The sequence below is a fragment of the Melozone crissalis genome, unplaced genomic scaffold, assembly GCF_028551555.1.
Source record: "Melozone crissalis strain CALT ecotype California unplaced genomic scaffold, PUWL_Pcris_2 ptg000004l_1, whole genome shotgun sequence".
Lineage (NCBI taxonomy): Eukaryota > Metazoa > Chordata > Aves > Passeriformes > Passerellidae > Melozone > Melozone crissalis.
The window spans coordinates 7,179,353-7,196,724 of record NW_026535782.1 but is presented as its reverse complement, the minus strand read 5'-3'; the positions used below and the strand labels follow the sequence as shown (position 1 = coordinate 7,196,724).

Genomic DNA, 17,372 nt, shown 5'->3' with positions numbered 1-17,372 from the left:
AATATCATATATTAAAAAAACAAATGTAAAAGGGATTTGATTATGTTATACATGAAACTACATCTTAGACATAGTATTAACAAGTTCAACATTTACACTTGATAGAATTGAAAATAAAAATTATTATTTGAAGTGAAGAAATTAAGTAAATGTTCGGTCTGTCATCTGTCACATTAGCTGTAAAGACACATAGACTTAAAATATAGATATCATTTGTCATGAAGATTTTAATCTAGTGTTGTTACAAGAAACAATTATGCATACTTATCAGATTCTATAAACAGCCCAGCCAAATTAGAAGTATTAGAAAGAAAACTGTCTTGGCTAATTTTTAATTTTAGACTCCTAATATCTACTCTGAACACTTCACATTGTTGTACTAATGCTAATCAAACTTTAGTAACCTGAAAAATGTTAGGCTAAAGATAACTCAGGAAAGAAACACCACAGGAAAAGATTCATGTAGAATTTTGATGATTATTTTGTAAATGGGTGCCTTCACTTGCTGAGATGATGGAAGTGAGTTATAGGGAAGGGAGCAAGTGGAGCTGTGCTGCTGCCAAGAATCCCTGAGTGGCTCTGCATCCCTCCTCGAGGGTCTGTCACATTTATACTCAACAGCTCATCAGGCAGGACCAAGGGTAACAACAGCTACCTGTAGAAAATGCTCATCGCTTCCCCTGTTGCCCCTAAAATACCTGAGGAAGAGCAGGATTGAAAGTGCCCTCTTGTCCTAAAAATCACAGTGGTTGTAGCAGAGACAAGCTGGATCTGAAAGACAATTCATTTGGGACAGCAAGATGCTCATGACTCCCTTGGGAAAGGGCAATGGCTTTGGCAGCAGCCTGTATGGAAACACCAGGGATAGAAGAAGGGCAGCAGCAACCAGGGCATTGCCATCAGTGCCTCACTTGGCCATCTGCATCCTTCCCCTTTGTCTGTCAATCCCTGTACCACCGTTCCTTCTCCTCTGCCAGCCTGGGGCATGGGGAGCAGCTGCCCTGGTGCTCTGCCAGCCTGGGGCATGGGGAGCAGCTGCCCTGGTGCTTGCAGGGTGGAGGAGGCCCCGCCGAGGGCCCTGTGGCCCTGCAGGGAGGCTGCAAACCATCCCAGGGTAGCCATTGCCTCTGCCCACGGTGCCAGCAGCGCCCAGGGCAGCCCTCCCTCCCTGCCTGCCTCCTCAGCAGCAGAAAATGAACTGGGTGGGCGGCAGTCGGTAAGTGAAACTCTTCAAAGCCGACAGAAACAGCTCCATGCTTTGTCAGTGTCCCTCACAGACTGGGCACCACCATGGTGTGTTTAACAACCCTGATGCCCCCTCACAAACCAGGCACTGCCATGTTGTGTGTGGCAGCCATGGGGTCCCCTCACAAACTGAGCACAGCCATGGTGTGCGCTTCAGTCCTCATTTCCCCTCACAAACTGGGCATAATCATGTTGTGTGCTTCAGTCCTCATTTTCCCTCACAAACTGAGCACAGCCATGGTGTGTCCTTCAGGCCTCATCTCTCCTCACAAACTGGGCATGGCCATGGTGTGCGCTTCAGGCCTCATTTCTCCTCACAAACTGGGCATGGCCATGGTGTTTGTGACCAAACGAGTGTCTCTCCACAGAACAGTAGTGCCCCAGTGTGTGTGTTTCAGGCCTGGTGTCCCCTCCCAGAGCAGCAGGCCATGGTGTGTGACAGCCCTGGAGTCCCCTCTGGAGCCAGACTCTGGAAGGTGCAGGTGCCCTCCCACCCCAGACAGGGAGTCACGTTTGGGCTCTTGTCTCTCCACAGACAGGGGCTGGGTGAGGCCTTTCTCATGCCCTCACAAAAAGCAGTGGTTACCATTTGGGGAAAAGGATGTACAGGTATTGAGAGTCACTGAAATAGTAAAGCATCACAAACTGAATTTAATGATAAAGAAAGAAAAAAGATAATGTTGTCTTTCTTTGGGTGCTGTGCCCTCTGCAATCTACTAGAAATGTAAACCCCACAGATTTTGTCAGCCATTGGGAAGCAGCATTGCTGAACACAGCTTTGAAATTATCCAGACTCTATGCAGAATCAAGCTAAAAGAGCACCCTACCCCTCTAAAAGTGTTCCCAGCAAATTGAGTTTTCTGAATATTGCCTCTGTGAAGCAGGAGGAAGGGAGAGTTTCACTTGGAAAAAACCCCAAAACACCAACCCAAGCTTTGTCCTAATTGCCTGCTTCCCATACTCTCTGTAAGAAAACCCAGTGTGTAGGAGTACTGCACACATTCAGCAAATACAAATCAACCTGCTGCTTGCTGCTGCTGGTAGTATCTGTCAGGGCTCCTTGGGTGAATCTGGGATTTACATTTTAGGTGTCAGAAAAACTACAGGTCACTGGGTTTCCTGCCCACTGCAATGTTATATGCATATGTTTGGAAAGTTTGCTCTAGCTTTAAGCAAAAGGTAATTCCAAGGGAATACTCTATATTTCTAACCCTCACAAAAAGTTGTAGTCTTACTGATCTAAGGACTGCAGCCATGCTCACTCTGCTCATGAACAGTGACCCTGACTTCCAATTTTATGCACCAAATCCTACAAGCATTTCACATAAGGCTGTGTTTGACAGGTGAGACAAGTAGTTGGAGGTATAACTGTCTCCTATATTAAACAAACAACAGCAACTTGTACTGTCAATCTGTTTTGCTTTCCTGTTTTACAAAAGGTCCCCAGTGTTCTGGAAAGTCCCAAAAGGTAAAAGCTCATATAGTGCTCCTTTTGTTTGCTAATATAGCTTTGCAGCTATATTGCAGCATGACAAAGAAAATTAGGAGGAAATAATATATTGACAAAGACTTCTTAAGTTTTAAGAAATTACAAATTGATGAAATGTGCATTACAAGTCAAATGATTAAAAGCTTTTTCTGTTTTCTTTTTTCATGTTAAATGTGTTTGATAACCTAATATCAAATGTGTTCCTATCCTTACTGGAGTAAACTGGGATCAGTCAAAATTACTTCAACAGAGATATGTTGACTTTACTACCTGAAGGTTTGATCATTATAACATATCATAACATAACATATAACATTAACATATTTGTGTCCTAAAACTCAGAACCACTGATGAGAAATTCAAGCCATGACTCAAGATTATACTTTTACAATTAAAATGACAATTATTTGCATTTTACAGAAGCAGAATCATATTAAAGCAAGAAAGGAGAAAACAAAAGGTAAACGGTTTCAGCCATATTGGATTTTATATTGTTATATAAAAGCTTTGGTGGCTTCACTTAGGTAAAACTTCCAAAGCATTTGGAGTGAGATTCAAAACAGTAGCTAAACAGTTAAATGTGTTTCCCTGACTTTTAGGGTAAAAGTCTTGTTCTAGATTTACTAAACTGAATTACAACAAGAAGAGATGGTGTGAGTGAATGAATGAATTGGTCTGTGCCCAGTTTTGACTTTCCTGGATTACTTCTGTTACCATTTTGAGTTGCTATGTGGGAACACAAGGGATTGCTTGAAGCCTCAGGTGATAACAATGTGGTCAGCTGGCCCAACACACCCCTACACAGCCATCCTTCTGGGCCATGTAAATTAAAGTCCTTCTTCTGGCATTTGCAAAAGGAGGATGGTTTATTTGTATTTTGAATCTGAAAGTGAAATAAGGGAATCAAACTTATCCCTGGCATAGCAGGAGACATTTCAAACAGGAAAGAAAACAGCAAGAGAAAATTGCTATAACCATAATAAGTGGAGTCAGTTTCCTCCTCAGCAGCAGGGAAGAAAGAGGCAGTGTAGGGAAGCTCCACCACTGAAGCTGATACCCCCAATACCCAGAGCAGGTGCACAGGCATACAGAGGTTGAGGAAAAACAGGCTGACTGTATAGAGACAACTACTCAAATTCAAACATTTACATATGGGAATGTGGGACCAATCAGCAGCTTGTCCCCATCACTTTCCCAGTTTCCTGGAGCCCTGTGAGCTCTCTGTTTTCTCAGGGATTACTGGTCTAAGCCACATAATTTATATTACAACTATGTAATTTGTTTCAATGGAGAGGGAAAACAAGAAAATACAGGACTGTTTTTAGTAATGTAGTACTAAATTACTAAATACAGTGGTAGTTTTCTAATCACTATTACATATTTATTAGTAAATTGGTAATTTAGAGGTGATGGGGAAAAAACATCTGGGACACTGAAGGGAAGTGGTTACGTTTTGGGGGTATGGATCCTAAAGTAAAATGAATTTTGAAGTGTTGATTTGTACACAGGATGATTTTACCTTACTGAAGATACTCATCTTAACTGAAGAACAGATATTTTCCATAGATAATATTATCCTGGGAAGCTAAAGATAATAATAAATGATACTAAAAATTAGTTACCAACAAACATGTTAGGTGTATTAGTTATTTGTAACCTGCAATCATGACAGGGATTACACTTCAGAAGAAAAGCCAATGCTATTTTTTGTTTTGGCATAGCCTTCAGTTTTCAATATCTGTATTTTGTTTAGAAAAAAAATCTTACTGGCTTTATTTATTCATCTCCTGTAATTAATGATTTTAGGATTGTTATTAATAGTCTCTGCAAAATGGAGATGTTTGTTTCCTATATTATTGTCCTGATAAATTCAAAGTGTCAGTCATATCTCTTTTTATTCCTTGTAATAAAAATTCTTTCTGAATTTGGTTGTCTTATATGCTTTCTGAAAAGACCCTTTAAATTTTTTTAGGACTTTGTCCTTGCCACATTTGGTATCTTTTATTTTAAGAAATATTTTTAGTGGTTGTGCACAAAGTTTGAGAAATTAGCATTTAAGGACTAAATTTTTGACATCAAGATAACAATGATTTATTTTGAATATGACCAAATTATATTTACATTCTTTTTCAAGGCAATAAAAATAAATTAAGAGCAAACAGGACATGAGAATTCAGAGATACTTAACCACGTGCTTTTATATTAGGACTAGTTTGCTAAGGCTTGCTTGCTAATTTCAAAAGAATTACCTATACTGGTAATGCATGGTTGAAGCTTCTGTCAAAAAGTTATTCTCTCTTTTAAAAAATTAAGGAATACTTTGAAAGAAAGAAACTTAAGTCAAAAATGAAGCTCCTGGAAGTATCGTCTCCTAAAAGTTCAGCAGTCAGTTTGGATCTTCTTAATCTATATGTGGTTAACCAGATATCAACCAAAAAAGAAAACACTGGTGAGTTTTGGATATTCTGACACATCAGAATTTGTTATTCTTAACTATTACTGCTGTTATTTTAGTTCTTCTTCTTCCATTAACAACTTTACCCTCAAGTAAATGTTGTTTTATTTTTAAAGTAAAAACTTTTATGTTAATACAAAAATTATGACTGAATAAAAAGTCTGGGCATAAGAGGAATCAAACAACCCTGGCTCCTGCCTACTTCCCCTTTAAAGTCTTGTGCAATGTCCTGGTTCCAGGCCAGGCCAGGGTGAATGTTTGCAGTAGCCAGGACAGGCATGGCCAGGACCCTGAGGTGATTCTACACCCCCTCACATCATGCATGGGGGAAGGAGTCCCATCCTTCAGTGGGCAGTGGGAAGTGAGTGGCCAGGGAATGTTGTGCTCCCTGTGGTGAGCACCTGCCTGTGAATCATCACTCTGTTATGAATATAATTCCTTGTTTCATTGCTGCTTCCAGTAAATTGTTCTTATCTCAACCTCTGATCTTTACCTTTTGTGCCTCCAATTCTCCTCTCTGGCCTCTGCAGAGTGATGGGGAGAGGGAGAAGGAAAGGGAGAGGGAGATGGAAAGGAGGGAGAAGGGAGAGGGAGCAAGCAGCACATGGTTTGAAGTGTATCTGTGGGAACACTAAATTGGAGAATACTGTTCCTAAACCACTACACAAACTTATTACCTTCCTCATTCTATTCATTAATTTTACCCCACATTCATTTTTTTCCTCTTTGCTGTTGAGTGGGTCCATTTCCCATCCCTTTCCTTTTTCGTAACTTTGGAGGCATTTGGAATAGTCTTGTCAGTTCTACCCAGACTATCTTTCATAAAATCCATTATTAAACTTCTTGAGAAGCATCACAAAAACTTAAGTCCTAGCTCTTTAAATGTAGATGTGGTACTTAAGGGTATGATTTAATGGTGGACTTGGCAGTGCTGATTTAATGGCTGAATTCGATGATCTTAAAGGTCTTCTTCAACCTAAATGATTTTGTGATTCTATGATTCTTGTCATCTGTGACATGTTCATAAACCAGATTATGGGATATATTTTGTCCTATGCTCAGAAGGGTAGAAGGTGACTGAGGAAGGCGACAGAGCCTGTACACACACAGTGGCTGACTCAATAATTTTATATTATTGTGCCATTTAGAATAGAGTTTTTGTATTTTGTATTGAAGAAAGAATAAATATTAATAAGAATAAAAAATATTTTTATTAAAGAATTGTATTAAAGAATAGAATTTTTATATTTTGTATTAAAGAAAGAAGCAAATATGGCTTTAAATGGATTAAGAAATATAAAAAAACAGTTTTGTACTCTAATGAAAATTCAGGAACCTCTGAACTTTCTCCAAGCCCAGCACTGACATAACAAATACATTCATTGCAGAGAACATGAGGAAGCCAGTCCACATTGATATCACTGAAGATGGAAAAAAGCCCATCAGGAGACATAACTTAGAGCTTCCCACATCACCTCCACGTACACAACATAAGTCAAACTTAGATGATCTCCAGAGCAGGTACTTGTATAAAATAGGCAATAGTTATGCAATAGTGAGGTTCTGGAAGAGGTATTTCATTATAGCCTTAACATTTGGGGTATTAAGAAAACATAAACATGCCATTGTAAACAGGGAAGTTTCACAACCAGTCCTGTCATTCCAGTGGTACTCTTACATGAGAGAGTAATTAATAAATTCTGAATAAAAAACTGCACATGAAGCTGAGAGATTTTTTTAAAAATGCTTAAGTGTCTGTACTCATGTCAGGTACTTATACTAAGTTTATCTTAAAGCAGGTTATTCAAACAGCATTATGCACTTACACTGTTTCCCATCCAGCTTTGGACCCCCTAAAGTGACCAGCTCACAGACAGGCTGCTCACAACTGCCTAACAATCAGGCTGTTTTAAGATGTGTGGAAAAATATTTCTAAGTTATTCTGAAATTAATGTTCAGAATATTTTAATTGTTTTGATCTTGTATTTCATAGGCTGTTTTTATTCATTTTGCAAGGTTACAAAAGCAAGTTTTAGAAAGCAGAAGACAACATCTCTCAGAAAAAGTAAAACACCAGCATAAGGTAAGTTTATTATTCTTATAAGACTAAAAATGTGCAGTAATTACTGTATTTTAAGTGATTTTTCAAAGAGTGGACAAATCTCATGGATACTGAAACACATGAACTCTTCTTTCTCTTCAAGACTATATGGATAAATTATTTTCATGCTGCTTATATATTTCTTGAAAAAAAGCTAAAAATGTATTTATATTCATCTTTCCTCAGGATAGCATTTGTGTGCATCCTTCAGATTAAGTAGTTACTTACATGTTTCCCTGAAATAAGCCCTTATTGCCTTAAGTTTTTAGTGAAAATTCAGTATATAGAAATTCTATATTCTATATCAGAATTCTAATTTTGTATCAGGATATAGAAAATTTTCTCTTCTTGGTGGTTTATGTGCAGAGCTGTAAAAGATACAGAATAGCTTGATTACTTTGAACTTTATGCTTAAGTCAAAACAGTTTTAGCTAAATAAAATATGTCTTTGTTATGTTTTGTCTAGCTCATTCCACAAGTAATGGAATTAGGCTATGTTGATTCTAGTATGGAAAATGAAGACAACTTGGCAAGAGTTTTTAGTGCTTGTCCATTGCCCTCCTCTGGTTTTCAGTTCTCTAACTGTACACAGCTTTCAGAAGAAAATTTCAACACAAAACTAATGGGCAATGTTTGGGAACAGATCTATGAAAAAAAGCTGCAAAACCAGGTTTGGTTAATGTTTTACTTCAATGGAATTACTTTAAACTACCTTTCATTTATTTGGTGTGTAAAACTAGTGTAACCGTAATGGTAATTTTGATTGATCAACATTTTTTGTAGGCTGGTGGCAATGAATGTTCTGTACATACAAATATATTTATTTTATTGCTCTGAAATAAGCTCAGCTTGAGCTTTTGTTCATTGAACTCTCAGTGTTGCTGAAATCTGCAAAGAGAGAATTAGTCACATACTGGTGGCTTTCTTTAGCTTCTGGCTTGTAAATTTGGTTAAAGAAATCTGAAATATATTACAGCTAGAAATACAGCTTTCCTAAACATACAGTTAGTGTAACTGGGTGTTGCATGATCCCAGGTGATCCCATGACCTAATTTTTTATCTTTTAATGTCTCAGTGATTAACATAGTTCTTACAGTATTTTCAGTGCTCTGCTGTTTAACTCTTTACTTTTGAGTAACAGTTGAAAGTTATTTGTTCTGCTGCATATTACTATTTTTTCTTTTTGTTAACTTTGTGATTCTTAAAAGAATCATCCTTACAAAAGTGATAGCAAATATAATATGCTTTATTTTTAGCAAATATATTAGTCATTGGAAATAATAAAAAAATTATGTGTTTCACCAATGGTATTCTGAAGTTTTGAGGTAAGTGAGGAAGAAATGCTCGAGGGGTTTCAGAAACGGAGATGATGGTTTGTTCAGGGAATGAGTAGGCCAAAACTCACGGGAAGCTGACCTGAAGAACAAAGAAACCTGAGAAATATGTTTCCAAAACACAACTATGCTGTGTCCACTGCTATGTGCAAGAGAATGATTTGATTCTGGAGGCCAGTTGGGCAGAATCAGGGAACCCCTGACTGAGGTCAGATGCAAAGAGGGATGGGCAAGGCAGGAAGAAGACAGAAGCATCCCCTCAGCTGGGAGGGGTGGCATTAGCATGGCCAGAGCTGAGAATCACAATGGGTGAGAAGAACAGCAAGGAGGACTTCTGCAGGTATGTTACCAAAGAAAGGAAAGCAAGGAAAATGCTGTCCTCTGCTAAATAGAGTTGAGACCTAGTGAAAAATTACATGGAAAAGCCTGAGGTACTCAAAGACTACTTTGCTTCATATTTTTCAGACAAAATCTTCTCTCTGGCTCATCTTAAAATGCAGTCAGGATTTGAGGGGAGTTTAATGAACCAGTAGGGAAGGAACAAGTCAGAGAATCCATTGTAACTTGGACATAAAGAAATATATGAGACTGGACAGAGTCCAACCTAGTATATTCAGGGTGTTGGATGACATCACTGCAAGGCAGATATTTATCACCCTTGTAAGGCTGTGGTGAGCAGAGAAGTTTTCCAGTGAGAAGAAATGCACAAATGTTATGTCCATCTGCAAAAATGTAGGCATGATCTGGGGAAGCATCATCTCACCTCTGTCCCTGGAAGGATTAAGCAGCTAAGCTCCCAGAGGCAATTCCAAGGTACATGAGGAAGAAGAAGATGTCTGCAAACAGCCATCAGATTTTGCAAGGTCATACTCTGCCTGGTGGACCCAATTGCTTTCTGTGATGGAATTAGTGTCTCTGGGAATTAGAGAGAAGAGCAGGCATTATTTACCTTGACTTCAGGAAGGCTTTTGATGAAGTTTCCCATGGGATTCTGGTAGCTAAAATGGGTGGCTATGAACCAGATGAATGGACAATAGGATGAGAAAAAACTGTCTGTTACTGTCATGCTCAAAGTAGTTATCTGTTGGCTAAAGTTTGTTTGGCAACAGCTGGGCTGTAAGGAGGTTTGGGCTTCTGCTGTAAAGATGTAAAGAAATAAAAATAGTGGAAAATATGAGTATTGTTTACAAACCCAAGCTGAAAGTTTTAAAGACAATGATGTATATTCACAGTTTGACAGCTTCTACTGTTTTCTCAGCCAGGTAACAGCTTTGATCAAGACCCTTGGAATACAAACCCTCCAAGCCAGTGTATTTTCAGGAAGTCTGATACAGTGCCTCAGGAGCTGTTCAAACCATTTGATAGGTAGGCAGTGATTTTACATTAATGAGGAAAACAATGGTCAATTTTAATTAAGAAAAATACTGAAATAATCAAAACCTTATTGCTACTTGTTTTTTTCACTGACTGTTTTTCAAATAAAAATTGAAATCAAATGGAAATACTAAACAAAGCTATTTAAATAAAAATCTGAAGCTATTTAAATGAAGCTATTTAAACAAAATCTGAATTTTGGGTGGGCACTTGGAACCATGATTTATTTTTTGCAATGTCACAGACATGACAGCATTGCTGAATTCACCTTGAATGATAGCACAGATTTACTAAGAGGCCACGAGGAGGGGGAAGCTGCCCCAGGTGTTATTAGTTCTGGGCAGTGTTGCAAGTGCTTTTCTGACAATCTTGATGCAATAACAATTGAGCATCTGCACCTGCATTATTTATGCTAGGGGTTCCAGGAACACCCATTTTCTTTCCTTCTCTTTAATATGTGATCCTACTATAGCTTTCTTTTTTCCCTATGATTGATTCAATAATACTTCCATGAGAATATACACTTTGTTTTTAAAAGAATGGATAGAAATTGAGAATATATTTATTTTTGTATGTGCTGATTAAAAATCTTTCAAATCACAGATGATTTAGGGCCGGACTCATTTGTACTGAACATTTTATTTAATTTTCTTTCCAGCACCTCTCCCTTGAACCTAGAGGTCTTACATAGCTAATATTACTTTATTCCTTCTATTCCATCACTCTGCCATTTGGTTGAAAGTTCCTGTCCATCCCTAGCTTAGGCTGGATAGAGACATAAAAAGGCCATACAGTATTTTGCTGTTCCTGAAGGGCCTGCAGGCTGTTTGCTTGGGGAGTCAAGTGACCCATAAAATCACTGGCCAAATAATAACTAAACACATCAGTCCCTTTAACTTCCACTCTTCTTGTGGCTTCTCCTGGCTTTCTCCAGCAAAACCTAAAATGAGCATAGAATTCATCTTGCTGCTCATTTGAGTGAATTCTCAATTTATATATTTACACTGAGCCCTGTATAACCTTATCTCACCTACATCTCTTCTTTCTCCACCAGCCATCAGGCCTGCACTCATCTGCTTATGTCACATCCCCTCATCTTCTACCCATTCATGGGTCACTAACACCATTTCCTTTCCAACTGCTCTTCAGATCCATTTCTTTGTATTGTCCTCATTTTGTTTTCATCCACTGTAGCCATAAATTCTTATACCTCAAGAGATCACAAAAATTCTTCTGTGAAGGGAGTTTCTTTCACTGTATGTGAAAAGTAGGGTGTCAATTTATACAGTTGTTTAATGTAACATGATGATGATGTAATCAATGTCCATAATTCTGAGAACTGTGGCACTTCAAGGTTATTAAATATTAATTAAAAGTTTTAGTGTCATATTTCCTCATCTACTCTTACATTTTATTTTGCATAACAAAATATTCAGCTGGAGTTGAGAAAGGCTCTCTGAATTGCTTCACGAAATAGTTTTACCTTCCTCATGTAGATCTATCCAAGTATCTTCTGAAATAAACTCTTGTGTGTTTAGTCTTCTAAAACTGTCCTGATGAGGTTTCTGTAACTAGAGAAAACTAGTTTCTCATTTAAATTCCATAGAATCTTTATCCCATTCCAAGTATTTGCTGATCAAAACACCACAAGCATTTTCTCCAGTAAGAGTTTTCTGTACTACATTGCAGTTCCAAGTTCTATTGACAGCCTTGCTTAGAATGTTTTAAAGAAAGGTTTTGTTTGTTTTTTTTTGAATGGCCTTTTTTGCCAGATCTCTGTCCTTCAGAAGAATCTCAACTTTTAGTGCAGAGTTTCTGAAAGGTCAGTCAGCAGATCCAGCCTGGAAAAAAACCCAGTGAAAATGTTAGATTAAGAGCCAAGTAAGTGAAAGCATGATGGCTTTCATGTCCATGATGCTCACATGACAAAATCTTCAAAACCACTACTTTCAGAAGTGGGATAGGGAAGTAGAGGCATAACAAAATGTCTGATTGGCTTCCTGACAGTGGAATAGAAAAACTCTGTGCTGAATCAGGATTACTGATTTCAAGTACATATGAAAGTCACTTGTTATGGGCTTTCAGTATGGAAGAGAAATACAGTCTTAAGCAAACTACTTTTATGAATGGAAGAAACTCTTTTCCTCTTTTTCTTTTTCTCCCCGACGTGGCCGCCTTTGGTCAGCTGGTGGAGCAGCAGTGACATGCTGTGGCTGATTTTATAAATCACAATTCTCTGTCCAGGAGGATGTGCTCCATGGCTTTGTATATTTGGAGACATTAAGAAATAGAACTCCTTTCAAATCAATCTTACCATAAAGTAGATATAAAACATAGTAAAATACTCACTTTTCCAGTTGAAATACTGTATATTTAGGACAAAATCAAGTGTAATGAGCAGTGAAATTTTTGATATTTTTGTCATCAAATTATCATAAAGTGTTGTGCTAACAGTATTTTGCTTGTTTGTGTACTCAGCAAAATGGTTTTTTCTCTTCTACCCCGGTTATACCTCATTGCCTACCCCCAGGCCAGACTACATGAATTCTGCCAGGAAAAATCCAGTGATAATAGCCAGTAATGAATCAGAAAACTATGAAGGAATAAAAGAACCAATATTTGATGTTGTGAAAGAAACTGCAGAATTGAAAGATGGAAGTGGTTGTTCCTTTCTGGCACTATTTGAAGAAGAGAGTCAACCAATCCATAATAATCCTTCCACCAAGCATTTTAATCCTTTTTCTAACCAAAGCAATAATGACATTTTTTTCACTGTTCCTGATGTTCGAAATCAAATTACCAACAGAAATTATTCTTGTGACACTAGAAGGGTTTATCCTGCAATCAATGCAAAAGAAGATTCTGTAGACAGACACCTTGAAGGCATTTTCACAGCTCCAGAACAGGTTTTCCTTAAAAGTAATAATGTGTCAAGTACAAGCTACAAGGAAACAAGTGCACTTCATAAAACACCCCGGCAGAACTGTCATGAGGGACAGCACTACTTCATGCCCTGTGAACAGAGAGAAAGAAGAGCAAACCTTGAAAAAATTGGTGCGTGTCATATTTTAAGGACATGTATTCTGGGTTTTATTCTCCTTTTAAAGATATATGTTCTTATAACCAGAGATGTATCTGCCCCAACTGAAAGCATCATGAATCTTCAGAATGCAGTCACGTAATTTTAAAACCCACCATTTAAATTATTTTAAAAACCTGACAGAAACTTTTATTGTATTTATTCTATTGCAAATAGAATAAAACATTTAAATTGTATTTATTCTATTGCATTTCAAAATCAAGGTTTGCTTTTTTTTTTTTTTAATTTTAGAGACATTTTCTTATTACCATGATCAGCAGAATATCTTAAAGGAGAATGTGCAGAATTATTCAAGGAAAAAAAGGTGAGTGTCATGGAAATTACCAATCTGTTAGCCAGTGATAACTGCAGAGACTTTGCTGAACTGGAGAAATCCTGCTAAGAGCACAAGAAGGCAAAATTCTAAACAGAATTACTGAGGACTCAGGTTTTCTTAGTGAAAATAGCACTGTACAATGTGAATAAATCTATGCACAGGAAAGCCCATTATGCCTCTGTGTATCTGCAATACTGCTTCATGGGGAAGTTTGGAGATCCTGAAGTTAAGCTGTTGATCTGTCTTGTCTTCTAAAATACTCTGTCTCATTCCACTGGCTACAGAGCAAGTGTCTCCTCTGGGCTATGTGAGTGCTCTGTGTTTTACTAAAGACTTGTTTTTCAGAGACTGATACACGGTACTTTCAATTTTACAAAACAGCACTATCTTCTGTTATTGCTTCAATTCCCTTTTGCATTTCAACAGAAATGAAGTTTATGAAAAACATATTCTTGGTGTTAAATCTCAGGTTCAGAGATAAGTCCAGTGACCTCAGTAGTGGGAAGCATTTAATGGTTACTGAAGACAAAGTAAAAATTGAAAAGTCACCAGTAAGGAATTTAACTCAGAAAGAAAATAAAAATACTGGGGAAAAATCACTTATCAGAGAACTTGTGTTTGCCTTCCTCAGTGACGACAATTCTGTGAAGGAAACAGCCTGGAACCAGAACCATGTCTTTGTATTTGAAGAGGTAACTTTTAAAAAGATGTCTTTTTTTTGTCAAACCCACTGTTTGCATGATTCATGTGAGGTGGAGAAGGATTGTCCACAACAGTTAGAAACTGAATGTACCTTCACTGAATTAACTACCATGGAAGCTTCTTTTCCATCATGGTTTATATGAGGAATCCAGAAAGAACTGCTGCTGGTGATGTGGTTCAGATAGACAGGTCCACAGTCCACATTGTTTCATCCACACTTTAGCTGATGCCTGAAAGACACTGGGTAAGTTACCCATCAACACTTAGGGTCAGGTTCTGGAGGCAATGCCCAGACATTATATGCAGGATGCTTCAGTATTATAAAGGAGCTTTGTGCCAGCATACATATAAAAAGTGTTTCAGATGTCTTGCCTGTAGAAGCCACATATGGTACTACTCAGGGGTAAAAATACCTCTTAAAATAATTTGTGGTACAGTGCAGTGATTCCTTTAGGTAATACAGAAACTGAATGTTCCTCTCTTAACCTGAGATGCTGATCCAGCTGAAGACTCACTATTAATACCTTTTATTTTTTACTTGCTTACTTACTTTACTTACTATTTTTAACAGTTCACAACAGCACAAGAGAAAGGATATAAGTTTGGACTGAGTTCATATCTTCAAGAGATGGGTTAGTACTATTTATACATTATCACTTAAAAATATTTTCTTTACATGTGGAACTGAAAAAGTTACTTTTAAAGTCAGGGAGAATGATCTTTTTAGGATGTTAACTTTGATAAGGGCCTGTATTTCTGATTCACAGCACTGTAAAAAGACAACTAGCATTACCAGGTAACTGTGCTTCCTTTTCCTTGAAGAGTTATTCTCTTCCACTAGACTATATGCTGTCACTCCACATGTGGACAGAGGGAGGGAGTAAGAGAGGCAATCCTACATCCTTCCTGCTCCCTCAGTAGCTGTAGGGCCATGTGCTGGCTGCATTTCAGAGAAGAGGATCTCTCAAGGGCCTCCAAGAGAGAAATATGTAACTTGTATGGCAACCAGTGTGCACATGGAGTCTGCTGTGCTCTCGTGCAGGCTCTGCTCTCCAGAGTCCCTCCTCTTTTTGGGTAGCCCAGTTCTGCTGCTGATTAACAGCACAGCTGAGGCTTTGGGGGCCCCATCTCACAACCTCTGTTAAGATGTGTTCACCTGAGAGGAGTTGCTGAGAACTAGATTGACCTTGCTAACATTTTGTTCTTTAAACAGTATCTTAAACCTGTATCAGAAATAGTAATGTTTAATTCTACATGCTGTACTTGAGAGTTGGATCTTTGGGGGTTGTTCCATGAGTAACCTTTTCTTTCTTTTTCATCTAATTTTTCAAGATGTGGACTCACCACTCAGCAGCCAGTCTTACAGTTACTCTCCAAGGCAAACTGAGAGCTATTTGAGCTCTAGTCCTGACACAGTGAGTAAATCCTTGTGGCTGGCAGGGCTTTGTTTGAATCCTGTCTCTATGCCCAAGTGCACCTAAGGGTGGATGTAGCTGGAATCTAGTTTTGTTTTGTACAAGATAACTTCATGTGTGATGAGGACAAGAAATTATAAGCTGTAAATTTTCCTAAGTGGTTTGACAGACATGTGGTCTGTTCTCTTGATAATGGCTGGCCTTGTGGAATTACATAGCATGACTGTGGGAATATGCTAAGCAATGTTCTATGCTCTTCCTCTATGTATAGCTGCCTTACATTGCATGCCTGTAAAGCAGAATGATTTGATGCCCTGTGTTTTCAGGCATTCTTGAACACAAAAATGCCATGGTGTGAGATTATAAATTGCATGTGAGAGTGAAGGTCTGCATTGGCCACCTTATATTTACCAAGGGCCATCCTTAGAGAAGGAACAAAAAAAAACCCACCTATGAACAACCAAAAGCAGACAGTTCTGGCCTTTCTGTTTATTTCACTTAGCTATTAGCAAGTCATTGCTTTAGTCCTTAGTTACTGAACTATTTGAGCAGTTACAAATGTACAATTCTGTTCAAGCAGTCTGAAGAGGAAGACACAGGCAAAAAGAAGAATTATCTGAATGAACAGTCCTTGAAGGCACGTGGTGCCAACCTGTTCTCAGCCTCAGTGAGCAGAGAGGCCCCCAAGAGCTCTCACACCCAAGGTGTGGGTATGAAGCCCAGCAGCACTTTGGCTAGAAAAGAAGCAAACAATCTTCAGGAGAAAGACTCTAATTTTTGTGCCACAGAGGAGGAAAATAAAACCCACGCAGCTCTGTCTCAGGGCCCATCCCAGCACGCCCTTAGGAGGGAGCACGTCGGTAGCAGCACCAGGTGCGATGCGTGGTCGCAGACCGAGGGCTCTGTGACCGTAGAGAAGGTGGATGTGGGCACGCAGTGCGGCACGCTGAGGGTGTGCAGCTGCGGGGGATCGCTCCCCGCTGCCCGCAGCCCGGGCACGGTGCCCGCTCCCGGCACGGCCGGAGAGCAGCAATGGCCGGCGCGGGAGGGGCGGCAGCCCGCGGGCAGCGGCAGCGCCGGGACAGGCGCCTTCTCTGCCGAGAGCGAGTACCTGAGTCTGGCTGGCAGCAGGACTCTGGAGGTGCTGGACTACATTGATAAAATGAAGGAGAGAGAGAAGCAGTGATCACCTGTAATGGCAAGTTAGGAACACAGTAGTTTTGTCCTGTTCTCAGTGTATTTCATTCAGTTGGCATTTTCTGATTTTTCTAGCATGGTTAGGCAAAAGATACTTTTACTGTTTGTTTGCTTTAACTATCAATAATTATGGGTTTCTGTCTACCTACTGCTATCTCAAAGTATGAGTTTCTATAAATATCCAACTATTAACAAAGTATTTTACAATAACCTAGTAAATAAAAACATAGGGAATTATATTGTTTTCCCCACCATATATCTGTAGGATTCTGTAGTTTAGAATTGATTGACTATGTTTCTTTTTAGGTAATAGGAAGATGTTCTACTTCAAAAAATATTTAGCGTGGCTCTGAGTTCAGAGCCATTGTCTGATTCTCACCCATTTTAACAGAAAAACTTGCCTTTGTCATGTGTTCATACTAAACACAAAAATGGGAAACAGAAAATGTACATCTGCACACATAGAATAGAATGTAATTTTAAAAGAGCTAATTTATTAATTTTTTTAAATGCTCAATTTTCTTTCCACAGCAGATCCAGTCATTCATTTTCTGGCTGTTAATCTAAAAAAATCTGTCATGTGTTTCTGTATTCTGTCTGCAAACTGAAAATCTGAACTACATGCATCTTCATTTCAGTATTTG

At 38.6% G+C, this 17,372-nt stretch overlaps 1 protein-coding gene across 1 annotated transcript; it reads left to right on the top strand.

Moving 5' to 3' along the window:
* Positions 1-2,499: 2,499 nt before the first annotated feature.
* Positions 2,500-16,717, top strand: CUNH12orf40 (chromosome unknown C12orf40 homolog). The gene is made up of 13 exons (XM_054274285.1): positions 2,500-2,588; positions 3,155-3,194; positions 5,048-5,183; positions 6,578-6,710; positions 7,206-7,272; positions 7,757-7,960; positions 9,883-9,989; positions 12,529-13,052; positions 13,330-13,402; positions 14,046-14,106; positions 14,688-14,748; positions 15,449-15,531; positions 16,112-16,717. The coding sequence occupies exons 1-13, from the start codon at positions 2,500-2,502 to the stop codon at positions 16,715-16,717; spliced, it is 2,184 nt and encodes a 727-aa protein (XP_054130260.1).
* The last annotated feature ends 655 nt before the right edge of the window (positions 16,718-17,372 follow it).